At 32.7% G+C, this 23128-nt stretch overlaps 1 protein-coding gene across 3 annotated transcripts; it reads left to right on the top strand.

Annotated features, from left to right (window-relative positions):
• The first annotated feature begins 4388 nt into the window (after positions 1–4388).
• On the top strand, positions 4389–21497 carry LOC126882818 (facilitated trehalose transporter Tret1-2 homolog). Of its 3 annotated transcripts, none has more exons than XM_050647906.1 (2): positions 4389–4654; positions 20059–21497. In XM_050647906.1, exons 1-2 carry the CDS (start codon positions 4525–4527, stop codon positions 21393–21395), a joined length of 1467 nt encoding a protein of 488 aa, XP_050503863.1. In that variant the 5' UTR covers positions 4389–4524; the 3' UTR covers positions 21396–21497. The 3 variants fall into 3 exon arrangements, with proteins under 3 accessions (XP_050503863.1, XP_050503864.1, XP_050503865.1); XM_050647907.1 differs by lacking the exon at positions 4389–4654 and adding an exon at positions 14106–14251; XM_050647908.1 differs by lacking the exon at positions 4389–4654 and adding an exon at positions 14336–14434.
• The last annotated feature ends 1631 nt before the right edge of the window (positions 21498–23128 follow it).

Below are 23128 nucleotides of genomic sequence, written 5' to 3'. Positions count from 1 at the left end.
TTTTCATTTTGTAACTTCAAAGGGCTGTAACTTTTTTTGTGAGCACATTTGTACTAAGGTAAGTTAGGTTCGGTCGAACTATTTTTGACCCCAGAATGTGTGGTATAATTTATGACGATTCTTTTCGGGACACCCTGTATATCTATAAATACAGCGTACTGTGGATTAATGCCCGGTTGCACCAACAGATCTTAAGCTTAAGTCGAGAATATCATAAGAATTAATATAATATAATTATAATATATTACAATAAGAATACCATAATATAATATTAGATATAATTGATACTAAGGTTAGAACGTTAAAATGCTATGTATTCAGTACTTTGCTCTACGGTGTTGAGTCATGGACTCTTAAACAGAGGAATATTAAAAATCTTGAAAGCTTTGAGATGTGGTGCTACCGCCGTATACTAAGAATAAGTTGGGTGGATAAAATTACAAATGAAGAAGTAATACGCAGAATAAATAACAAGCCAGAAGTTCTACTGAATATAAAAAAGAGAAAACTTGAATACTTAGGCCACCTGATGAGGGGACAAAAGTACACATTCCTACAAAACATAATGCAAGGAAAAATCCAAGGACGAAGAAATCCAGGCCGTAGAAGAATGTCCTGGATGAGAAATTTGAGAGAGTGGTTTGGCTGTACCACTAACGAATTGTTCAAAACAGCAGTAAATAAAATTAGAATCGCCCTAATGATATCCAATCTCCGATAGGAGAGGCACTCAAAGAAGAAGATACTAAGGTAAGAATCTAAAATTATGGTGCAACATAATTGATACTCAAGGAGGCCCTATCTATAAGTAGAGCTTAGCTAAGCTGGAGCTTAAGATCTGTTGGTGCAACCAGGCATTAATATGCTTTTAACATTAAACACAGTCATACAAAGAAACAAAAATATTCTACATAACTGTAATAACAAAGAAATACATAACTCTAATCAAGCCCGTCCTCACTTACGCGTCAGAAACGTGGACGCTATATTTTTGAGCTTTACCTCTTTTACAGTGACCCTAGTATTGGTAGGTCTATCAAAATAAAAAGGCTACAGTGGCTAGGCAATTACGAGAGAATGAGTAAGGTGGAGCCGTCCAAACATATTTATAACCAAAGACCGGATAGAGTGAGCAGAAGCGGCAGGCCCTGAACACGATTTAACGACCAAGTGGAAGACTACTTATGAGTATTACGGGTATTATGAGTATGGAGTATTATGAGTACGAAATTGGAAAACCAAGGTGAAGGATCGGAAGGAAGGGAAGCTGATTCTGGAACAGCCCAAGGCCCATAATGGATTGTATGGAGCCAAGGATGACGATGATACTATGCCCAGACACTAATGGTTCGTTCAGTGTAGAGTAGCTCTTTTTAGTAGCATTCCTCGTCCTTTCAAACCACACATATTCCGTTTTCGACTTGCTAACCTAATATACTCCCTCCTCAATAGCCTTTCTCGAACCCTCCAAGTTCCCAGCCAACATTTCTTTGCTCTCCTCTACTACCACGATATCATCAGAAAAGATGGTATCTTTGGTTTTGACCAAGCAGCTCCCTCTCTGGCCTTATCTGTGAGTAAATCCATAGCAAGATTCTACGCAGATAAATATAATAGGAAAAATATGTAAACTGGTTTCCAAGCAGAAAAGAATATCAAAAATAAAGACTGCGACAACTTTTGAAAAAGAAAGCGAAATATAATATTGGCTCATACCTTATATATGTTGAATTAAAATTGGCCTATGACAGTCTAACTACTAAGACCGTTTACAAGGAAAAGCTTGAATTAAGAATATGCAAATACTTGGCAATTTCTGGTTTTTTAAAACGAGAAATATGTCCAGTACCTCTGCACAAAAGTATGTAATCAATTTGTTCTACCAGTACTTACATAATATGGAGCACAGACATGGACTTTCACAAAGGAAAATATGGAAAAATAGGGCAAGACTGAAAGGGAAATTACACCAGGGTAATAAGACAAAAATATACCCTGTTGGTGACACTTCAGCAGCCCGGGTACTGAAGCGTTTTTTCGACAGGTAATGCCTATAGGAACAAATTATATCTATTTCCTGCGTAGGATCTGGCGGCCATTTTTACTTTTAAACAATTAACTGTCAAAAAATGGCATTTCCCCCTTTTTTCAAATCAACGGAAAACAGTGAAACTTATGATTTTTTAGTACAAATATCTTCGAGATTATGGAAAAAGCTTTAAAATTACGTATTACAATGTGGGAATTGCAAAAAAAAATATTTTCTCAATAACTGTTGTAAAAATTAGTGTACAGCTTTGAAATTTTTGTCAGAAAAGGATTCTTTGGTGCTTAATATGTGATAAAAATTTCAAAGCGATTCATTCAATTGTTTAAATTTTATTCAAATTGTTTATCCCAGAGAGTGAGCAAATTTTTTTTGCAATAACATGTCAGAAAAAATTACCTTAGAATCATTTCACAGATGTCAAATGAAAGAGCATGAGTGATTTTTCTATAAACCCTTGGTTCCACAAATTCACATTTGTGGATCGAAGGCACTTGACATCAATTATTAGAATGCGAACGGGCCATTGTCACACACCAGACCATTTGTTTAAAATTAATTGTAGTGATACTCCTTTTTGTGAATGTGGACAAATAGGAAGTATAACTCATATGTTACTTGAATGCCCAATTAACAAAACAAATCAATTTGACCTGTATCAGGAACTTGTTAAGATAGGAAGTCCAACCCCCATTTCAATACAAAATCTCCTACATAATATTAATGTCCAAACCTTAAGAAAGATCAATCAATTTTTAAGAATATTTCAAATTAAAATATAAATAGTTATTTGAAAATCATATCACAATGAATTTAAAGAAGGGAATATGGAAAAATCCAGACCCTTTGAAAAGAGGATTCCCTTCCAGTTAGTCTAAATACGAGGACTGGCCAAGTACCTAAGAGGTGGAGGCCATGAAACTACAAGAAGAAGAAGAAAGAGCATGAGCTACATTTTTAACATGGTTTAAAAAAGTGAATAAAAAATGCATTTATTAGTAATAAATAATTATGCAAAAGTATCGTCAATTTTTCCTTATAAACTTTTTTTTTTGATACATTACTCATGCTCTTTCATTTGACACCTGTGGAATGGTTCTAACGTCATTTTCTTCTGACTTATGTTCAAACAATTCGAATAAAATTTAAACAATTGAATATTAAGCACCAAAAAACCCTTATTTGACAAAAATTTCAAAGCTGTACACGTGTACACTGATTTTTACAACAGTTATTGCGAAAACAATTTTTTTGCAATTCCGACCTTTTTTCGCAATTATATTAACAATAAATGAGTATACCAAACTTTGTAATACGTCATTTTAAAGCTTTTTCGATAATCTCGAAGATGTTTGTACTAAAAAAACCATAAGTTTCCTTGTTTTTCATTGATTTGAAAAAAAATTTAAAAATACCATTTTTGACACTTAATTGTTTATAAATAAAAATGGCCGCCCGATCCTACGCAGGAAATAGTTACAATTTGCTCTTATAGGTATTACCTGTCGAAAAAACGCTTCAGTACCCTGGCTGTTCAACTGTCATGGAAAAAACCTTATTACCCTGGACTAAATGGAAAGGCAGATGCTGGGTATCAAGCTAAGTGATAGAAAGAAAAATACATGGATCAGAAAAAAACCAAAAACAAACATGCAGCTATTCTCAAATGAAAATTTGCAGGAGACAACAGCAAACAAAGAGACAGAAGATGGAATGAAGCGATAACTCACTGGAGGCCTTGGGATTAGAAAAAAAGAAGGGACAGACCACAAATGAGATGGTCGGATGACCTAAAAAGATACGCAGGGACCAAATTGTGGACAGCATTAGCACTGAACCGGGAAGAGTGGAAAAATAAGGGGGGGGGCTACTTTCAACTTTGGACAACTGAAAGGCAATAGATATATAGATAAAAATACTTGGAAAACTTAATAAAACTGACTTGCAAAAATATAAAGGTGGATTAAGAGTAATTAATACTTGTCTCGCAAAATTACAATAATTAATTACAGCTTTTGCCAAGGTAAGATGCCCCCCTGGCATTAATTAGTAAAAGTAATGAAATATATTAATTTTAAATAGCTGGACGGAATAAAAGTTTAATTTCATTTATATATGACATATGACCTATTTAAAAAACATTCATAGGCAGATTATTCTTTACAATAGTAGCCATAATCAATGTGGGAAATGACTTTTGCACCATTATTATAACGCTCTTATCTCTTCTCCGATATATTTATTATTAAATTACTAATGAGCAAAAAAATTGTTAAAAATATTTTTGTAACGGCGTCTACACTGTCATCGCATTGTCCACTATTTATAATCTTTTGTTTAGTTTAATGACATTTTACAGTATTTGTTTACTAGGGTGAAGAAAGATAGTATTAAATTATATTTATTTGTAAATATAATTTGTATATTTTATATAATTTATATATTTGTGAATAGTTATAAACAGTCCGTTGCTTAAGATGGAGAAAAATAATAAAGAATTGTATGAAGTTAAATATATTTGTGAAGAACCGGAAACTACACCAGAGTTCAATTCTAATAATCCCAAGAAGCCCGAAACTGCGTTTTTATATTTTACAATTATAACAGGTGAGTGTATTGTAATAGTTTACTTATGTATTTCTGTCATTAATGGGATTGGCGCAAAATCTTTCTCTAATGCTATTTAAATGCATTCATTTTTTTCAAATCCTGAGGAAACTAATGAATATTTTTGAAAATTTTAAATGCAGAATGAAAGACTACGTTATTACTGAGGCTTAAAAGTGACTGAAAACTTCCACAATGTTTATTTTAAAAAGTTACGGAGGTGAAAGGAGTTTTAGTGTGAGTTAGTTTTATTTTATTCAAAAGAAACTGTTGTTTATTCTAAGGGACTTTGGGTCCACGGTAATAATGTAATCTTTCAGTCTACGTTTAAATTTGGCTACATTGGACAAAGATTTTGCGCCTACCCACTTAAAAAAAGTTCATTTATTGCTATCTACCAAATCTGTCTCTCGCCCTATCCTGACCTATAGAAATCACCGAGAACTCCCTGGAATGTTACTATTAACACAGTGTCCCGAGTTTTATTGTGTTATACAGGGTGAGGCAGATAAAGGGCCTATTAAAAATATCTCAAGAACTAAAAGCAACAGAATCCTGAAAATTGGATTGAAGGGGTTTTGAAAAGTGGTCTCTTTAATGAAAATATTTTCATCTATTTGCTACTTCCGGTTATACCGGAAATTGCTTATAACTTCGTTTTTTAAATAGGACACCCTATATATTTTTACATTTTTAAGTTCTCCTCGATGTCTTCTTTCTTAAAATATGAGGTTTTGTAATATTATACAGGGTATTTTAAAAGATAAATACGTTTTTTTTTTAATTTCGTAGCAATATTCACACCCTGTAGAATTGTAGTAGTTTCGTAGTTTGATATCAAAAGCTCTATTTATGTTCAAATGATTTTTAATATAGTCTACTATTGTTAAAACTTATTAGTATAGCTAAATGTTGAATTTTAGTATACAGAGTTGGTCGTAACTCGGAATGAGTGTTTTCTGAGTTTTCTTAAATGAAACACACTATATTTTAGTATTGTAATAGAATGATAGTTTATGGTACTTTTTTATTTCTTAAGCATTCCCTATACCTAACTGCTTTAATTTGTGCTTAATTGTTAATCACACCAACAATCTTAAATACGTAGGTATTTTGATAGCTCAACCATTATTGTAATTTTAAAGATCAGTCAAAATGAATATGTATTAATTTCCGAAAAATTATTTGTGATTGAATATTTTCACGGACAACCTAATAAAATTTCACGTATTTTTTGTTGCGATTAATGTTTGGCATGAATTACCAATAACTCACAAAATAAAGCAGTTAGATATAGGGAAAGCTTAAGAAAAAAAAAGTACCATAAAATATCATTTCATTACAGTACTAAAATACAGGGTGTTCTATTTAAGAAAACTCAGAAAATATTCATTTCTAGTTTCGGCCAACCCTGTATACTAAAATTTAAAAAAAAAGCTATACTAACAGTTCTTAACAATAGTAGACTATAGTAGAATCGATTTGAATGTAAATAGAGTTTTTGATGTCAAACTACTACAATTCTACAGGGTGTGAATTTTGCTACTAAATTAAGAAAAAAAACGTAGGTAATTATCTTTTAAACTACCCTGGATAACATTACAAAACATATAACATTACAAAACCTCATATTTTAAGAAAGAAGACATTGAGGAGAATCCAAAAATGTATAAATATACCCATATATGTCCCATAAAAAAACGAAGTTATAAGCAACTTCCGTTATAACCGGAAGTAACAAATAGATGAAAATATTTTCATTAAATAGATCACTCTTCACAACCCCTTTATTCCAATTTTCATGATTCTGTTGCCCTTGGTTCTTGAGATATTTCTAATAGGTCGTTTAACTGCCTCACCCTGTAGAGTAAAAATTAATTTTTCTACGACCGTTTAATAATATGATCATTACTCACGATCTTTGAATAGATAATGACACCCATTACTTTACCAGTGAGTGATCGTTCATTACTCACGGGCTGAAGTTACACGCGGGTCATTATTCACGGGCTGAAGTGAGGTTCAAGTGGTGAATGCCACTTTTAATAAATATAATTACCTAAACTTGTTTATTTTATACAAAAGTATTTTTATCTGTAACAATGGGTCAGTATATTTTTTTACTTTTATACCTTATTTATTATGAATTTTGACGTTTATCATTTTCAATGACAGTGACATTAGCGTATTTGTTATGATTATTGGAATTTATTTACAACTTAGGTATATTCGGTTTTGTGTTTATTTTATAAAGTTATATTGTGTTAAATATACACTTATTGGCACAAAATTCCGTCACCCAAAATGTTTTATTAAGTTTTACAATTTATAACTTTATTATTTGTGCTCTGATTTTAAAGGTTCTTGCACCATTTTGTAGGTACATGTATTGGCATCGTTTGTTATTATTCCGGTAACAAAAACATTTTGCTTGCATGGCATTATACAGGGTTGAATGGAAGCGTTGTACTTTTTTCTAACTTTAAAAAATCCTGTGGAAAATGGAAGAGCTGATTTTGTTTCATTGTCCTGTCATATTATCCCGGAGGCATCACTAAAATTTTGTTTTTGAAATTATCTAAATATCTCTTTTCTTGTAAGCGCTGTACCAGTGTTGTTTGTAAATAAAAACACTGATTGACTCATGAAATAGAGGTTGGATTGCTAAGATTAGAATGGCCCGCATTCAGCCCAGATCTCAATCCTAATGAGCATTTATGGGATAAATTAAAAAAAGAATGTGTGTGTACTTTGTACGCACGTAAGAAGTTATACTTCTACTACATATTATGTGATTTTTAAGACCAAAAATTTAAAAAATAAAAGAATAAAACGCACACAAGCACATTGAAAAATGCCACAAAGAAAAAATGATTTCTGAACGATAATAATTGTTGGCAAAAATTTTAAATACGCATTTTCTGAAAAAAAAAAATTATACAACAAATATACTTACAATCATAAAATGCATAAAAAAATAAAAAAATAAAATCTTACATCGGGAATCGAACCCGTGAATTTCGGCACGCTTTGATTCGTAATCGAAGCCTATACTCACTCGTCCAATTCCACTTTATTTGTCATGTTGAAAAATAGGGTAACTGAATGTTTTACTGTTTGATAGTTGTTTTGAATATAATTAAATTATGTAGTTTAAATTTTGTGGAAGAAAATATTAAAATATAACAAAACAATAAGAAAACAATATATTAGATGAAGATTGGTAGAACTTTTGTTGGTAATCAAATTAAGTATGTAAATCAAAGCATTACATACCTACTAGATTAATAAATCTACGCCAAAAAATCATAATTTAAAAATAAAAATCGGACCTAATTTGGGATTTCTCTCTAAAATCCCCATTCTTGAGAAAATAAATGACAGTAGAGCGTCGATTATCCGAGCAAGCCTTAGTAATTGACGCTTAAAATGTCTTCAATTTTCTTCAATATTGTATCCAAAATTAATTATGTTGTTGCAAAGACTGCACTTTTTTGTTTAGTTGCTAGTTGTCATTATCAAGATATAAATAAATATGTAGGTATATAAATATGGCTTTTATTCACTTGTGGATAAATATGTATGACTATAAATATGTATCAATATATTGTAGTTCGATTATCCGAACAAATCAGTTTTCCGAACACCTATGTCCCCCAATTAGTTCGGATAATCGACGCTCTACTGTATTTCAACCTAATCCAAATGTATAATTACAATATGATTATAATAAAAACTACTTACCAAATTAGAATGAGTTTTCCTTGTCCAAGATAGTCCAAAAGTCCAAAAATATAGGTATATGAAAACTATTTAAAAAGGCAGTATAACTGTTACCTAACTTTTGTTTGTTGTTACTTTTCACACAAATTTTAAAACGCAACAACCATAAATAATCTAACTACAGCATTTTTGACATGCCATTTGAACATCCAATCAGAACAAAGTTATAATGCGCATGCGCCGGGATCATAGGTTTTAACATATAAAAATTCACCCTCATATCGCCGTTAAAGAAGTATAACTTCAAAAAAGCTATTCGCCGTCATCCTAGGCCTCCAGAAAATATTGGTACATATATGGTCCTGGTAGAGGAATATCGGGCTATTCTCCAGGCCAGGATAACACACCTTTATTCGATGCCAAACAGATTGTGAGCTGTCGTTGCTGCAAGAGGTGGACATACCCGCTATTTAATTGTTTTGTTTTCTTGTTCATTTTATTTTGTTTTGTTGCTTAGTGCGCATGATAATTTTAATTAAATAAACCTTCAATGCAAGTTTTTATTTACAGCTCTTACAATAAAAGAGATATTCGAATAATTCAAAAAACAAAACATTAGTGATACCTCCAGAATAACACAAAAGGAGTATGAAACAAAATCAGCACTTCAATTTTTCCACAGAGTATTTTAAAGTTAGGAGAAAATACATAGCTTTAACACATGTACCTACAAACTTATGCAAGAATGTTGAAAATCGGGGTACAAATAATAAAGTTATAGATTGTCAAACTTAATCAAAAATTTTGGGTGGCGGAATTTTGTACCGGTGAGTGTATTATAGCATATTGCATACAGTTTTATTATTATAATATACATAGTTGAATATAATAATGTACAGCATTACTAACTGTATCAATACGCCCACCGTTAATAGCCGTTTCCTATTTATTAGGTAAATTGACAGTAGGTGTTTTTGCTAATAATTTTTCGGAAACAAATACAAATTGAATTGACTATTTTTTGCAATACAAAAGACAGCATTCGCTAATAATAAGCAACCAATTATTCAGCCGTGTACTACTGGTAAAAAAAATATTATTTTTGTAAATGATAATTTTAATTTCCAGTTGTTAATAATTACATTTTTTTACTAATTAAAATAACAAAAGTCGTAGAAAAAGTATAGTACTCTACTCGCATGTAATGTAGGCGAGTGTCGTAATACATCAGAGTGAGTAATAGCCATCATTACATGCTCGTTGAATAATATACTATTTTTACATGGATATAAATTCTATTATGTTTTATATTTCTCAACGGCGTATTTAATATACATAATAGACTTATTTGAATTTACGCCTAAAAATATTTCAAAAGAATTAAAAAATAGCACAGAAATATTCGTCAATTCTCTAAAATAGAAAACTAAATTTATCATAAGAAATCCTCAGGTACTTAAAGAATCTTTTCTCCTTCGTAAAGATGTAGTGGCGTCATGTAATTCTTCTTAACGTGCCATATCAAATCCCCTTGACGTTGGCGATTAACATGGCGAAACTGTCCCTGTCTCGAGCTATTCTAAATAGTTGTTCTGCTTTCTTTATTCCTGTCCACTCCCGGATATTCTTCAACCAAGAGGCCTGCTTTCTACCAAAAATCCTCTGCGTCCTTCGATTTTACCCATTATAATAAGTTGAAGAATATTATACCAGTCTCCCCTTACTACGTGTCCAAAATAGGTCATCTTTCTATATTTGATGTTAGAGAGTTTTTAAGCCCCTTATTTCAGCAACGTTAAACGTTATACGCTATTCTGCTCATGCGCATTAACTGAAAAATAACGTATTACTTTATTAGCGGATAAGGTATCCACTTATTGCGGTAGAAATAAGGTTCACGTTATTAAGGGATTACGTATTTGTATCTAAATCATAAAATCATAAAAAACGAAAAAAAAAGGTCATATGAGCTGAACCAAAGACAACTAGAATAAAAAATATAGTAACGATGTATAAAATTGCAATCAAAATTTGTTTTTCTTAAAAACTATCAGGTAATAAACATATTATATAATTGAAAATAATCTGCTTGGCAACCCTTACACCAGTTCTTAAGAAATCTGACACTTGATTGAATTGTTTTGTTAAACTTAGGATGGATGTTTTGTGTTCCTAAAGTAGTAAATTGTCTTTGGTGAACGTCTTAATACATTTTCTTCCATTATGACAATAATTCAATAATTCAATAAAATAAGTTATAGCACACAACTGCCGTTTTGTAGGTTACGTTTGCCAAATGTCAATTAACATTAACCTGTGTGCGTATTTTCTGAAGGGTTTTAAAAACTATTTTAAGCAAACACGTTATCCCTTATTTATCACTCAGTGCGCATGACAAGTATAAAGTTTTACGTTTAACGTACGTCAAAAAGTAGAGGGTCTAAAATCTCTCTATTATCAAGCAGCTCGCGGGCAGCATTTGCTCTGTTAAGGACTGCCACATTTGTCAGCATAGCCGTCCATGGTATTTTCAGTGTACGTCTATGCAGCCACATTTCAAAGGCCTCCAAACGATTAATGGTGGATATTTTTAATATCCATGCTTCGACACCGTATAAGAGGACTGACCAAATGGAACATGCGCTTTCGAAGCTGAAGTTGCAAGTTATCATTACAGAAGGATCACCTCATTTTTAAAAATGTCGTGCGGGCCATCTCTATTCTACATTTTATCTCTTTATCTGGATCTAGTTGTTAGTAGTCATGTAATTAGTTTAATTATTTGTGTCCAATCATCTATCTCTCCTGTTTGTGTTGAACCAGTTATCTCCTTTATTCAGTCCGACCATCGTGTTTGAGATCTTCCTCTGGATCTTTTTCCCGCTACGATGCCCTCAAAAAATATCATCCGTTCCATGCCTTCTCTTCTAGTTATACGTTCAAAATATCTCAGTAGGTACATTTTATTTTATAGTTATGATGAGTCTAGTTTTTATTTTAAGTTTTTCTGGTATTGAATTATTTGTGTGATGTGTGGTTCATATATAATAGCACGCGCAACATTCTACAGTAGACGTACATTTCAATTGTCATTATACGCTTCGAAAGACCGTCAAAAGGTCAGTTGGTCGCCCAAGAAAAAGAGGGAAGGACGCAGTAGCCAGTGATCTACGCAAAATGGGAGTATATCAATGGGAAATAGCTGCTCATGACCGACAACAATGGAGGCAAATAAGAAACGCGACCAAGACTCACATAGAGTTGTAGAGCCAAATGATGATGATGAATGTTTCTGATAGGTGGTGATAGCAAATATTAATGCTCGAACAGGCGTATTTTGTGTTTTGTAATGGCAGTATTCTTTCATATTTTTGTGAGTTTCACTATTGCCAATCTGGCCATTGTGATACGTTGACGGCTCTCGTTTTCGCACTATTCTCCATTAGTGATGACAATGCCCAAGTAATTAAATTCTCAAACCAGTTGGTAACCTGTCATGTTTCTTGTCGCCGCTTGGTTGTTTCTGTTGCTGGCGATGATCATTACTTTGGTTTTTTGTACAATTATTGTCAAATCATATTCCGCACTCACCATGTCCAGATTATTCATAATTTGTTCCAGTTTCTCTGGTGAAGACGCCAGTATAACCGTGTAATTAGCATATAATAGGTTTTTAATTTTTCTTTCTCTTATAGTTGCCGTGCTTTCCTCAAAAAAAGTAACGCATAATCTGTTCACTATATATGAACAGATGGGGGGTATTATACATCCTTGCCGAACTCCAGCTTTTAATTTGAAGTTTTTTGAAAACAGGTTATTAACTCTTACACTAGCTGTATTTTTTATACACGGTTCTTGTAATAAATATATAGATTAGATGTTCTTGAGTACTCATATCTCTAAATATATGAGCACATTTTTTTCTCATTTTACATTATCTAAGGCCTTTGAACAGTCAATAAAGCACAAACATGTTTCTATATTAAACTCCCTGGATTTTTCTATAATTTTACGAATATTAAATCTGCTGCCTCTACCTTAATCCTTTACCTTGAACTAGGAATTTAGTTACTATATTATGCATTTGGTTTACTTAGCGTCATTAACTCTCGCCAAGTGTCCATCTCAGTTCTAAGTCACAATATGTGTTTCCTTTTTTTTACAGCACCTATAATTCCTATTCTGGCTCTTATGATGACTTGATATCTATGAATATCCCCTATCGTAAATCCCAATATAGACCGCTCAATGTCTCTCTAGGCCATTTTGAATTTTTCTATAGATTTTTTAAAATCTACATGGTTAGAGTCTACATTTATTCCACTCCCAAAAAAACCTAATACATCATCATGTAAAGACTTTAGACTAATTAGTCTCGTGAGCCACTCTCTCAAGCTACTTCTTAAGATAATTCTTAATAGAATCAAGCAGAAATGTGAAGAGACAATGGGAAACAAACAATTCGGTTTCAGAGAAGGATTGGGAACAAGGGAAGCTTTGTTCTCAATGTTAACATTACTTCAACGATCATGGGAAGTACAGAAACCAATTTACGTCTGTTTTATAGATTTTGAGAAGGCGTTTGATAGAGTTTAACATAATAGGTTGTTTGAATATCCAGAAATGATTGGAATAGATGATAAAGATCTGAGATTTTACAACATCTATATTGGAATCAAGAAGCTTCTATTCTGGTAGACGGCAAAAGAAACAGACAAAATTTGCATTCAAATAGATGTCAGACAGAGTTGTGTGTTATCCCCAACTTTGTTTAACGTATACTCAGAAAATAATTTTTTATGAAGCCTTGGAAGGACAATGTGGAGTTCGAATCGGGGGAGAAGCTATTAGCAACATCAGATATGCAGACGACACCGCAATCATGGCTGAAAATATCGAAGATCTTCAATGCCTTATAGATCGAGTCACTAGAGAATGATGCAATAACGGACTTAACATAAATGCAACAAAGACAAAGTTACTTGTGGTTAGTAAACAAGACGTCGGCCCTATGCAACTAATTGTCAGTGATAAACCAACAACAAAAGTTAACCATTTTAAACACCTAGGATGTTGGATAAACGAGACACTAAATCCGGATGAAGAAATTAAAACTCGTATAGAAATTGTAAGAGGAGCGTTTATGAAACTTAGATCTATTTTGAGCAACTCTCAGCTGAACTTACAACTAAGAATCAAGTTCCTAAAATGTTATGTCTATCCTGTATTACTATATGGATGAGAAACCTGGATCATGAAGGTTAACATAATGAATAAATTAGAAGGCTTTGAGATGTGGGCGTATCGTAGAATGCTCAGAATATATTGGGTTCAACGCATTTCAAACAGAGAAGTCTTAAACAGAGTAGGTCAAGGCGAAGGTGATTTAACCAAGATGATAAAAAAGAGAAAACTTGACTATCTGAGGCATATAATGAGAGGTGGTAGATACAGGATGCTGCAGTTAATACTCAATGGAAAGATCGACGGAAAAAGAGGAATTGGTCGGAAGAAATATTCATGACTTCGAAACCTTCGTCAATGGACTGGCTTATCAGTAGATCTATTGTTACATGCCGCACAAGATCGAGAACGATATCGGCAAATTGTTATGGAAGCTACCCACGCCTAAAAATTTGGGCACGGTACTTAAAGAAGAAGAAGATAGATTTTCGCTTCTTATTTGCCCGCGTTATCAAGTCTCTTGACGTTGGCGATTAACATTGTTGTCAAACCCAACATAACACGTTGGCAAAACTCTCTGATTTCAGTTATTCTGCTGTCGTTATCCCAAATTGATTGTGTTTTCGAGTTCATTGTACACGAGTGATTGTACTTATTTTGCTGTTAAGCCCTGACCTGCTTTGTTTATTGGTAAACTGTTATTGATTTATTACCGTAACACTTTCTGTACTACTTAAGATTATTATTTTATGTTTTTTATTATTGTTCGATAAATTTGGACGTTATTTTTGATAACCTTTGTATTGATTAAGTTTTACAAATATTGTGCTTTCCTAGTTTACTTTTCTTTATAAAATAGATCACGGTAAATCGGTAAGGATACACTTTTTAGTATGTAGGTAATACGTTTGGACTTTTTAAAGTACTTTTTCAAAATTTTGAACGTAGACGTGCCCAGCTTGTAAATTACCCGCAAACATTTGAAATGTTAACCATGATCCATGCGTTAGTATAACAGCATAAAACAGCATTTACAACATTTATAACAACATATCAAGGCATTTTAGTCATCTCGGTAATGATGTTATACATATAATATTCATGTTACTGATTCTATGTAGACATCAATTAGACGTAAAAAAATGTAAGTAATCAATTACTTTTAATGGGAAATAAGCCACAATTTTACTAAAAAAATGATTTTATTAACGTTTCGAAGCCCAAATCGGGTTTCGTTGTCAAAATACAAAATACTACTGAAAGTATTTTGTATTTTGACAACGAAACCCGATTTGGGCTTCGAAACGTTAATAAAATCATTTTTTTTTTTGGTAAAATTGTGGCTTACTTCCCATTAAAATAATTGATTATAAAAAATGCCACAAGAAAATAGCTTCAGAACAACAGTAAAAAAATGTATATATAGCAGGCGAGATGGACCAACGTCGAAAAAACAAGTATTTTAAGACAATTGGTTCTTTAATATATTATTCCTTATGCTTTCTTGAACATCGTACCGGTCATCTGGCTACTGATACAGGTTGCGTTCATTACTGCGCAGCACACTTGTACAGGTAAATATATCGAATTTTAAATTAATTTAAGACGAAAAATTTTTTTGTCATTACTTTTTAAAAATTATTAGAAATATGAATTATAATTGCCAGACATTTCTGTGGTTTAAAAAGTTTAAAAAGTCTTCGTCTTTTCGTTTTAAAATAATTTTAAATTGAATATACAGGGTGATTGATTAGTTTGATAAAGCTCAGTGGATCCCCTATAGTAATAGATAGCAATAAAATTAATAACAAAAATAGTAGCCAACTTTGAGATTCACATTACAAAATTAGTTAGAAAGTTACAGGGTGTTCGATAACATACTCGTAATGGCATACCAAACTTATGTTTTTTTAAATGGAACACCATATATTTTATTTTATATTCGAAATCCTCTTAACTTCTATGAAAATTGTAACAAGTTATGCTCCCTGTACAAATAAAAATAAGCACAACAGCAATGGTTTATTGGTACCATATTTTTTGCTGATTGTGAAAATTTTTAAGAATTGTTGATATTGCTAATTTTCTTTATATCGAATACAGGGTGAGTCAAAACGCAAGTACATTCTTTTCTCAGAAATTTTAAACGGAACGCCCTTTATTTTATATCACTATCGAAAAGTACCATTACCATACTTTAATTTTTCTGTTATATTCCCTATGTCTAAATTTGTTAGTTTTCGAGATATTTTCATTTTTCAGAGCAAGTTATTAATTAGGGTGTTCTATTTAAAATTACTGAGAAAATAATGTACTTGCGTTTTGACTCACCCTGTATTCGATATAAATATCAACCATTTTAATAAATTTTTACAATCAACAAAAAATATGGCACCAATAATAAACCATTGCTGTGGTGTTTATTTTTTTTATACGGGGAGCTGAACTTATTACGATTTTCATAGAACATTGGTTATAACTTTGTAAATACCCTGTATAATATAAAAAAAAACGTTTATATTTTTATGATAGGGAAGTTCGGGGAAGCATAGGGAACGGTATATTAAAGAATCAGCTGTCTTAAAATAATTTCTTGAAAACGTTGCTAAATTTATAGCTCTTAGACCAAGAGGCCATAATATCAACTCGAACCCCTACCTGATAGAAAGCAAAGTAAGAGCTAAATTCTTAAATATCCAAAAAAAGAGAGATCCAAGAATGGAAAAAACGATATAAGAAACTTAAAAGATGACAACAAGAACAAATCATATAAAGAAAGATTACTATAAAACTATCAAAAACACAAAGGATTAACCTATAGGAAACGTGTAAACGGAATATACATACAAGAAACCCAAAAGAAATACTGGGCTTACAGAAAAAGGTAAAAAATAACTGAAAAATAATGGTTTGTTAAAGAATCTCGATACCTATAGCATAAAGAATGAATAACTACCGACGCGCTAGTGGATAATAATATGGGTTAGTCAGGCGGAGAGAAAAAGAGAATACATAGCAAGTAAAGAGAAAATAGAAAAAAAATCAGAGCAAGAGGAGAACAAAGTAAATCCATAAAAACCAGAAAATTATATTAATAATAGTAATATAGTTTATAGAAAAACAGCAAGCAGGGACAGAGTCGGAGTCATAGTAAATTAACAGAGTGAAATGTTGAAAATTGAATGTAACTTTTCAAAAGATAAGTTTCAAGAAGTTCGAGAGAATTCACCATATAGTGAAATAGCATTTCACTATATGGTGCAACTACCAACTGGTGGACCAAAACTATAACAAAGAAATCAATAGAATAAAAAAGAACAAGGAACCCGTATTAGTAGATTAGTTAATCATGAAAGTTTGGTTTTAAAGCTAGATTAGGCACTAGCAGAGAATCAATATTTTGCATCCAACTTCTGATACAGAATTGCTACGATGAAACAAAGGATTTATTATTTATTACACCGACTATCAAAAGGTTTTCAATAATATACGCCATAGTCTGTTTATGCCTATTCTACAGGAGAAAACTACTGATAAGACATTCAAATTATTAAAACATCTGATTGCAATAATATGGCCAAGCTTAGAATCAATAGGGCTTTTCATTCACAGTGATTAGTTTCGAGCTTCTGTCACATAGGTCGTATAATCCGTGTATATTAAATTATACATAGATTATACAATATATGACGGAAGCTCGAAAGAAATGACAATCGATGAAAAGCCCTATAAATTATTATCTATGAAACAGTTAAGTACAGATTTTGAAGGGTATTAGACAAGGTTATTTATACTATCTTCAATTCTTGTGATAACTTACTGTGATATAAAATTAAAGGTAGAATGGGTTTGATTAAAGATTCTTTTGGTAAATTGAGAAAAATTCTGGAACAACTCAAAACCTGAAAAGAGTTGTCAAGCTAGAGATGATGATGATGATAATTTTATTATTCTTTGTAAGTCTGGAGTGATTGTCCTCAAGCTAATAAGTGGAAATAAATTACCACCTTTGTTGTTCTTTAATGATAAAGAATGTCAGTTACCTGATCTGCCTGATCTTTTTACAGAATATGTTCAGTCAGTTTACACTGACAAAAATATCAATACGCAAAGTAATCCCTCACTTAATTATATTTGTATCTCTGATTATAATATTCCTATATCAACCATTTATGAGGAGATGGCTAATATTGATATAACGAAGGGAACAGGTCTAGATGGCATCCCTCCTTCAGTTCTGAAATCTTATAGTTTTGTTCTTTCACGTACACTTCATGTGATATTCAATAAATCTCTTGCTTCAGGTATCTTTGCAGATTTCTGGAAATCGAGTTATCTTACGCCTATCTATAAGTCTGGCAACAGAGCTGATATATCCAGCTATAGACCAGTATGCAGTCTTAATTCCATTCCAAAATTATTCGAGAAAATTGTAGCGGCATATTTAAGATCAAAATTAAGTTTGACAGTAATAGAAGAGCAATTTGGGTTCCTTCGCAAATAATGTGCAGAATTAAATTTAATTACTTTTGCTAACTATCTGTCGGACTTGGATGGGGGCGGGGAGATTCATGCGATTTACACAGACTTTTCCAAGGCATTCGACAGGGTAAATCACAAAATCTTGCTCAACAAACTAGAAACTGCTGGTATTCAGGGAACATTATTGGAATGGCTAGCCAGTTATCTAACTGATAGATGTCAAACTGTAGAGGTAAATAATTACATATCTAAAAATATTCCCAACCCCTCTGGAGTACCGCAAGGGTCGCACCTAGGACCCTTATTATTTTTATTATTTGTCAATGATATTTCGGACTGTTTTAGATTTGCTGAATTCTTGTGTTTTGCAGATGACCTGAAATGCTACCTTAAAATTTCCTCCCCAGAGGACTGTCTTAAACTTCTATCAGATCTGTCCAGACTTGCTGAGTGGTGTGAGATCACCGCCATAGATCTAAACATCACTAAGTGCAACTCCATAACTTTTACTAAAAAACTTAATAACATCAATTTTGAATACAGTATTAAAGGGACACCATTGTCCCAAGTCTCATCTATTAGGGACCTTGGAGTCACAATGGACTCCACACTCTCTTTTGTCAATCAAATTGACATCATAGTTTCTAGAGCACTTAGTGTACTTGGATTCATTAAGCGAAGCACACATGTCTTTAGGAGTATTAATGCTGTTAGGTTGCTGTACTGTTGTCTTGTCAGGCCTTTATTGGAATATTGTTCTTCAGTTCGGAGCCCCCATTATACTTCACACATTCACAGAATTGAGCAGGTGCAGAGAAAGTTCCTTAGGTACCTAGCATATAAATCCAATATACCTCGTGTAAATGAGTTTTCATATGATTTTGCATTATTACAAGATACATCTTCCCTGCCTACTTTGAAAATGAGGAGGGATCAGGCAGATCTCAAAATATTTTTTAAACTTATTAATAGCATGATTGACTGTCCTCCACTGATTTCCACAATGTTGTTAGCAGTTCCAATTAGAGACACCAGATCAGTTAACGTATTTCATCAGCCATTTAGGAGAACCAACGTTGGCCTTAATTCTTATATACCTAGACTGTCACGAATGGCTAACTGTTATGCTGATAGTTCGGATTTCTTTAATGAAAGCTTTAGTAAATTTATGAGCCGGTTAAAGGAAATTGTGATATAAATTTTTCAATGTGATGGTGTAGCAATATTGTAATAACGTGTATCTAATGATTTTCTACCTATTGTTTTATTATTTTAACTTAATTTTTCTAAGCACTTTTTAGATTGTATGTAGACTGTTTTTGTTAAGATTTTATTACTTGACTAATTCTATTGAGGTTTTTAAACTGTAAATTGTACTAAAAGTGGGCAAGGCCCGTCAATAAATAAATAGATAAATAAATAAATAAATACCGGAATAAGATATTTTGACTACATCTGCTGAGAAACTACCTGAGTTTGACAACCTGGCGTAACTCATATCCAGTACCGATATCAATAGTCAACCTAATGGTTGAATATTGAATACTCTAGCTGAAACATGCCCTGGGCCTTCCAGGATCCAATTGTAGGTGATAAATAGTCTCATTCCCTCGCCAACATTTTTCTGATAAGAAATTGATTCGTTGACTAATGACCTAAGAGGTCTTGCATTTTCTTGTCCTGTTAGATATTGGCTTCTGATAGCCATGATCAGTAACTCCGTTCTAGGTTTTAAACATCATGCTGATTCTACTGGGAATATCCATATATATCTTTAATGTAGTGGTCTCCCCGTGCCTTCTACATTTTTATGCCGTTGACCAAGATTTTGATTCATTTACCTTCGAGGCAGATTTCTGAACCCCTGGAGAAAAGTGCCCTACCACTTTCCAACTCACCCGCCAAAGCCGTTGGTCAATAAGTGGGGGATTGCTTATATCGGCAAGATAAGAACTAAAATATGACTAAGATTTTTAAAGTTTTAAATAAATAATTTAATATTTGTTTATTTTTAGCAATTTTAACATGGATTGCTGGAGGCAGTGCAATTGCATGGTCATCATCGGCCGTTTTAAAATTAACTTCAAATGACACCAGTATAAATCCGCTAGGAAGACCAATATCCACAGTCGAAATATCTACGTTACTGGCTATCCCGGGAGTCATGGGTATTATTGGTTCCCTAGTTTTTCCAAAGTTGGGCGACATTATAGGAAGAAAAAGAAGTTTATATCTTGCTGGATGGTTGATGATTGTTAGTTTTGGTGGAGCTGCATTTTCGACTCGTATGGATGTACTGGTTTGTTTCATTACTTTATTGAACTTCTTTTTTTCTGCTGTTCTTGGTATAGTTCCTATATATTTAACAGAAGTATGCGAAAATCATAACAGAGCTAAATTTGGTTGTTTTATGAGCCTTTGCATACCTCTTGGACAACTTTACTCCTATTGCATTGGACCTATATTTTCGTTTGCTCTATTTACTTTCATGTCGTCAGCTTCTTTAATTCCCTTTTTACTATGTTTTCCGTTTGTTCCAGAGAGTCCTGTTTACGTCTTGTCCAAAGAAAGAAATGTGGAATGTATAAATATAATAAAAAAATTACGTAGTAATAAAGATTATATAGAAATAGAAGCAGATTTTAAAATGATAAGTGACGATTTATCAATAGCAACAAGATCAAAAGGAATAAATATACTTAGTCTGTTTTACAGTAAGCAGGGTCGAATTGGTACAATGTTAGGAATGTTACCAATTATGGTACAATATCTATGTGGTGTGCCAGTTTTTATGACCTTAATGGCACCTATTTTAAATGAGTCTGGATCGGATTTTTCTGGATATACATTAGCAATTATGGTTGGGTTTTTAAAACTAACCATCTTTAGTTGTAGTTCATTAATAGTAGAAAGAGTAGGCAAAAAGCCACTATTACTTATATCATCTATAGGAGCCTCAGTGTCAATTTCATTACTTGGTTTGTTTTTCTATTTAAAATACATTGGTTCGGATTTCGTACTTCATTATCGATGGGTACCTCTTGCTTGTGTAATGATGTACTTTATTTTTTATTCCATAGGCCTAGGTCCAATTTCAATGACTGTATTTGGGGAACTATTTCCTCTCGAGGCAAGATCTGCGGCATCAGCATTTATATTAACTTTCACCAGTATCATACTAACTTGCTACCTTTCGGGCTATCCACTAGCTGCTGAAGCTCTTGGTATGCACTGGTGTATGTGGATTTTCGGATATTTTGCCTTAGTCGGTGCTTTTCTTATTTACTTTTTCTTTCCAAATACCACAGGAAAAAGTATTGTTGAAATTCAGGAGCTCCTAAAAAATTATTAATTAACCAGTATACTTTACATAATACACTTCTTGGTTGTAAATTATAAATATATTATGTACTGAGAATATTATACAAAAAATAAATAGTTATTTCATTTGGAATGCAATTTTATTTTAAAATTACACGTATTTGACTTTCAATCTACTATTTTGACTAAATATTATAGACTATAATTGATTACACCTAATGATTTTCAAATACCTGGGAATTAATCTATCAGCCCACAACAATGTCGAAGAAAAGGTAAAATAGATATCAAGCCAGTTACACGGCCGAAACAAGACCAGATACAAGCAAAACACGAAGACATCTCGAGACCAACGAAATGAAGATCTTAAGAAGAAGGGAGGAAAGGCAGTTTTGTTTTAATTTGATTCCGAGTTGGACCACCATCTACACATAGCTATTTCTGTATCTTATACTTCATCAGTGTAGCTATGCAGTCCCAACTCTGAAACAAAAATCAACAAGCCTCCCTTTTAAGGGAAATCACCGCGATGGAGTAATTCCACCTTTAAAAGGCAAAGCAGCAACATCTCTAATTAAACTAGGAAGACGACGAAAAGACCCAGATGTAAAGTTTCCTGTAATAAATGTTAAATGGGTTGCATGTTTATAGTTCATTTTAAGTGAAGTAAAAGACAGACGTACTCTCAATCATTTAATTGTGTACTTCCGACGAACGGTTTCGCTCTCTATAGCCCAAGTAGCAATTTTTCGACGCATTGGTTGTCAGTACAAACAAATGCACTGTATATAACGTTGCCCGAGAGCATTTTCAGTTGTTTCGGCCAACGACCCCTAACCCGACTGACATTACGATGTTACAACGTTAAGTAATATCTTTAGTTACATGGGCAACTAAGTTATTACTATTATGTGACAACTACATATCACAGTCAAGTTTTTTCAACAATCGCAACTACTTAAAAACGTTATAATGCTAAAATAATTTACGCCCAGGGGTTTTCTGGCCGACTAGGTAGTTGTCTTTCACGACCACAGGGCCTTTACGTATAGTTCTATAGATATGTGACACGTTTACGGCAACTTCAGGAGCAAAAAAAGAATTTACTTTATAACCTTACTTTTTTCTTATTATTTTATATTTTATTTTGCTGGAAATTTTCGATTTATTTAACAACCTGTTTATTTGTTTTTTATTAGCTGGTTTCTCCATTGTCCATTGTTTTATCAGTAGATTTGATAAGCTCTAATCTTTGTATCAGCTTTGCTAGACAGGGTTGCCAGGCCAGTTCTTACTCTTTCAGTACTATATCCGTTGCAAGATAATTTGGCTGAAACTCCGACAAAATATGTACTTTTTGTACATATTTTGTCTGAATTCCATCCGAATTATCTTGCAGCGGATAGTAGTTTTGCTTTCAAAAAATCAATAGAAATCAGTAGATTCTTTTTAGGCCCTGTAAATACAGTAAAATCTGTGTTAACGGTTACCTGTCAAAATCGCCCGATTTCATAATCAACTTAAAGTAAACATTAAGTAAAGTTCACTTTAAAGTTGACATTTACCCATATATGAATTGTGATAAAGGTAGAGGTACCAACTTACTTAAAATTTAAAAAACTGATTATGAAACCGAGCGTTACAATAATTTTGAAAATTCTCCAAACCAATTATATGAAGATTTCCTTATTTAGATCTGGTATTTACTAGTTTCATTTCTAGACAAGGCGAAAACGGCGGGTTCGAAGGGAAAAATATTCCCAT

The sequence above is a fragment of the Diabrotica virgifera genome, chromosome 3 (assembly GCF_917563875.1).
Source record: "Diabrotica virgifera virgifera chromosome 3, PGI_DIABVI_V3a".
NCBI lineage: Eukaryota > Metazoa > Arthropoda > Insecta > Coleoptera > Chrysomelidae > Diabrotica > Diabrotica virgifera.
The sequence above is the reverse complement of the archived record's forward strand: the minus strand, read 5'-3'. Positions and strand labels throughout refer to the sequence as shown.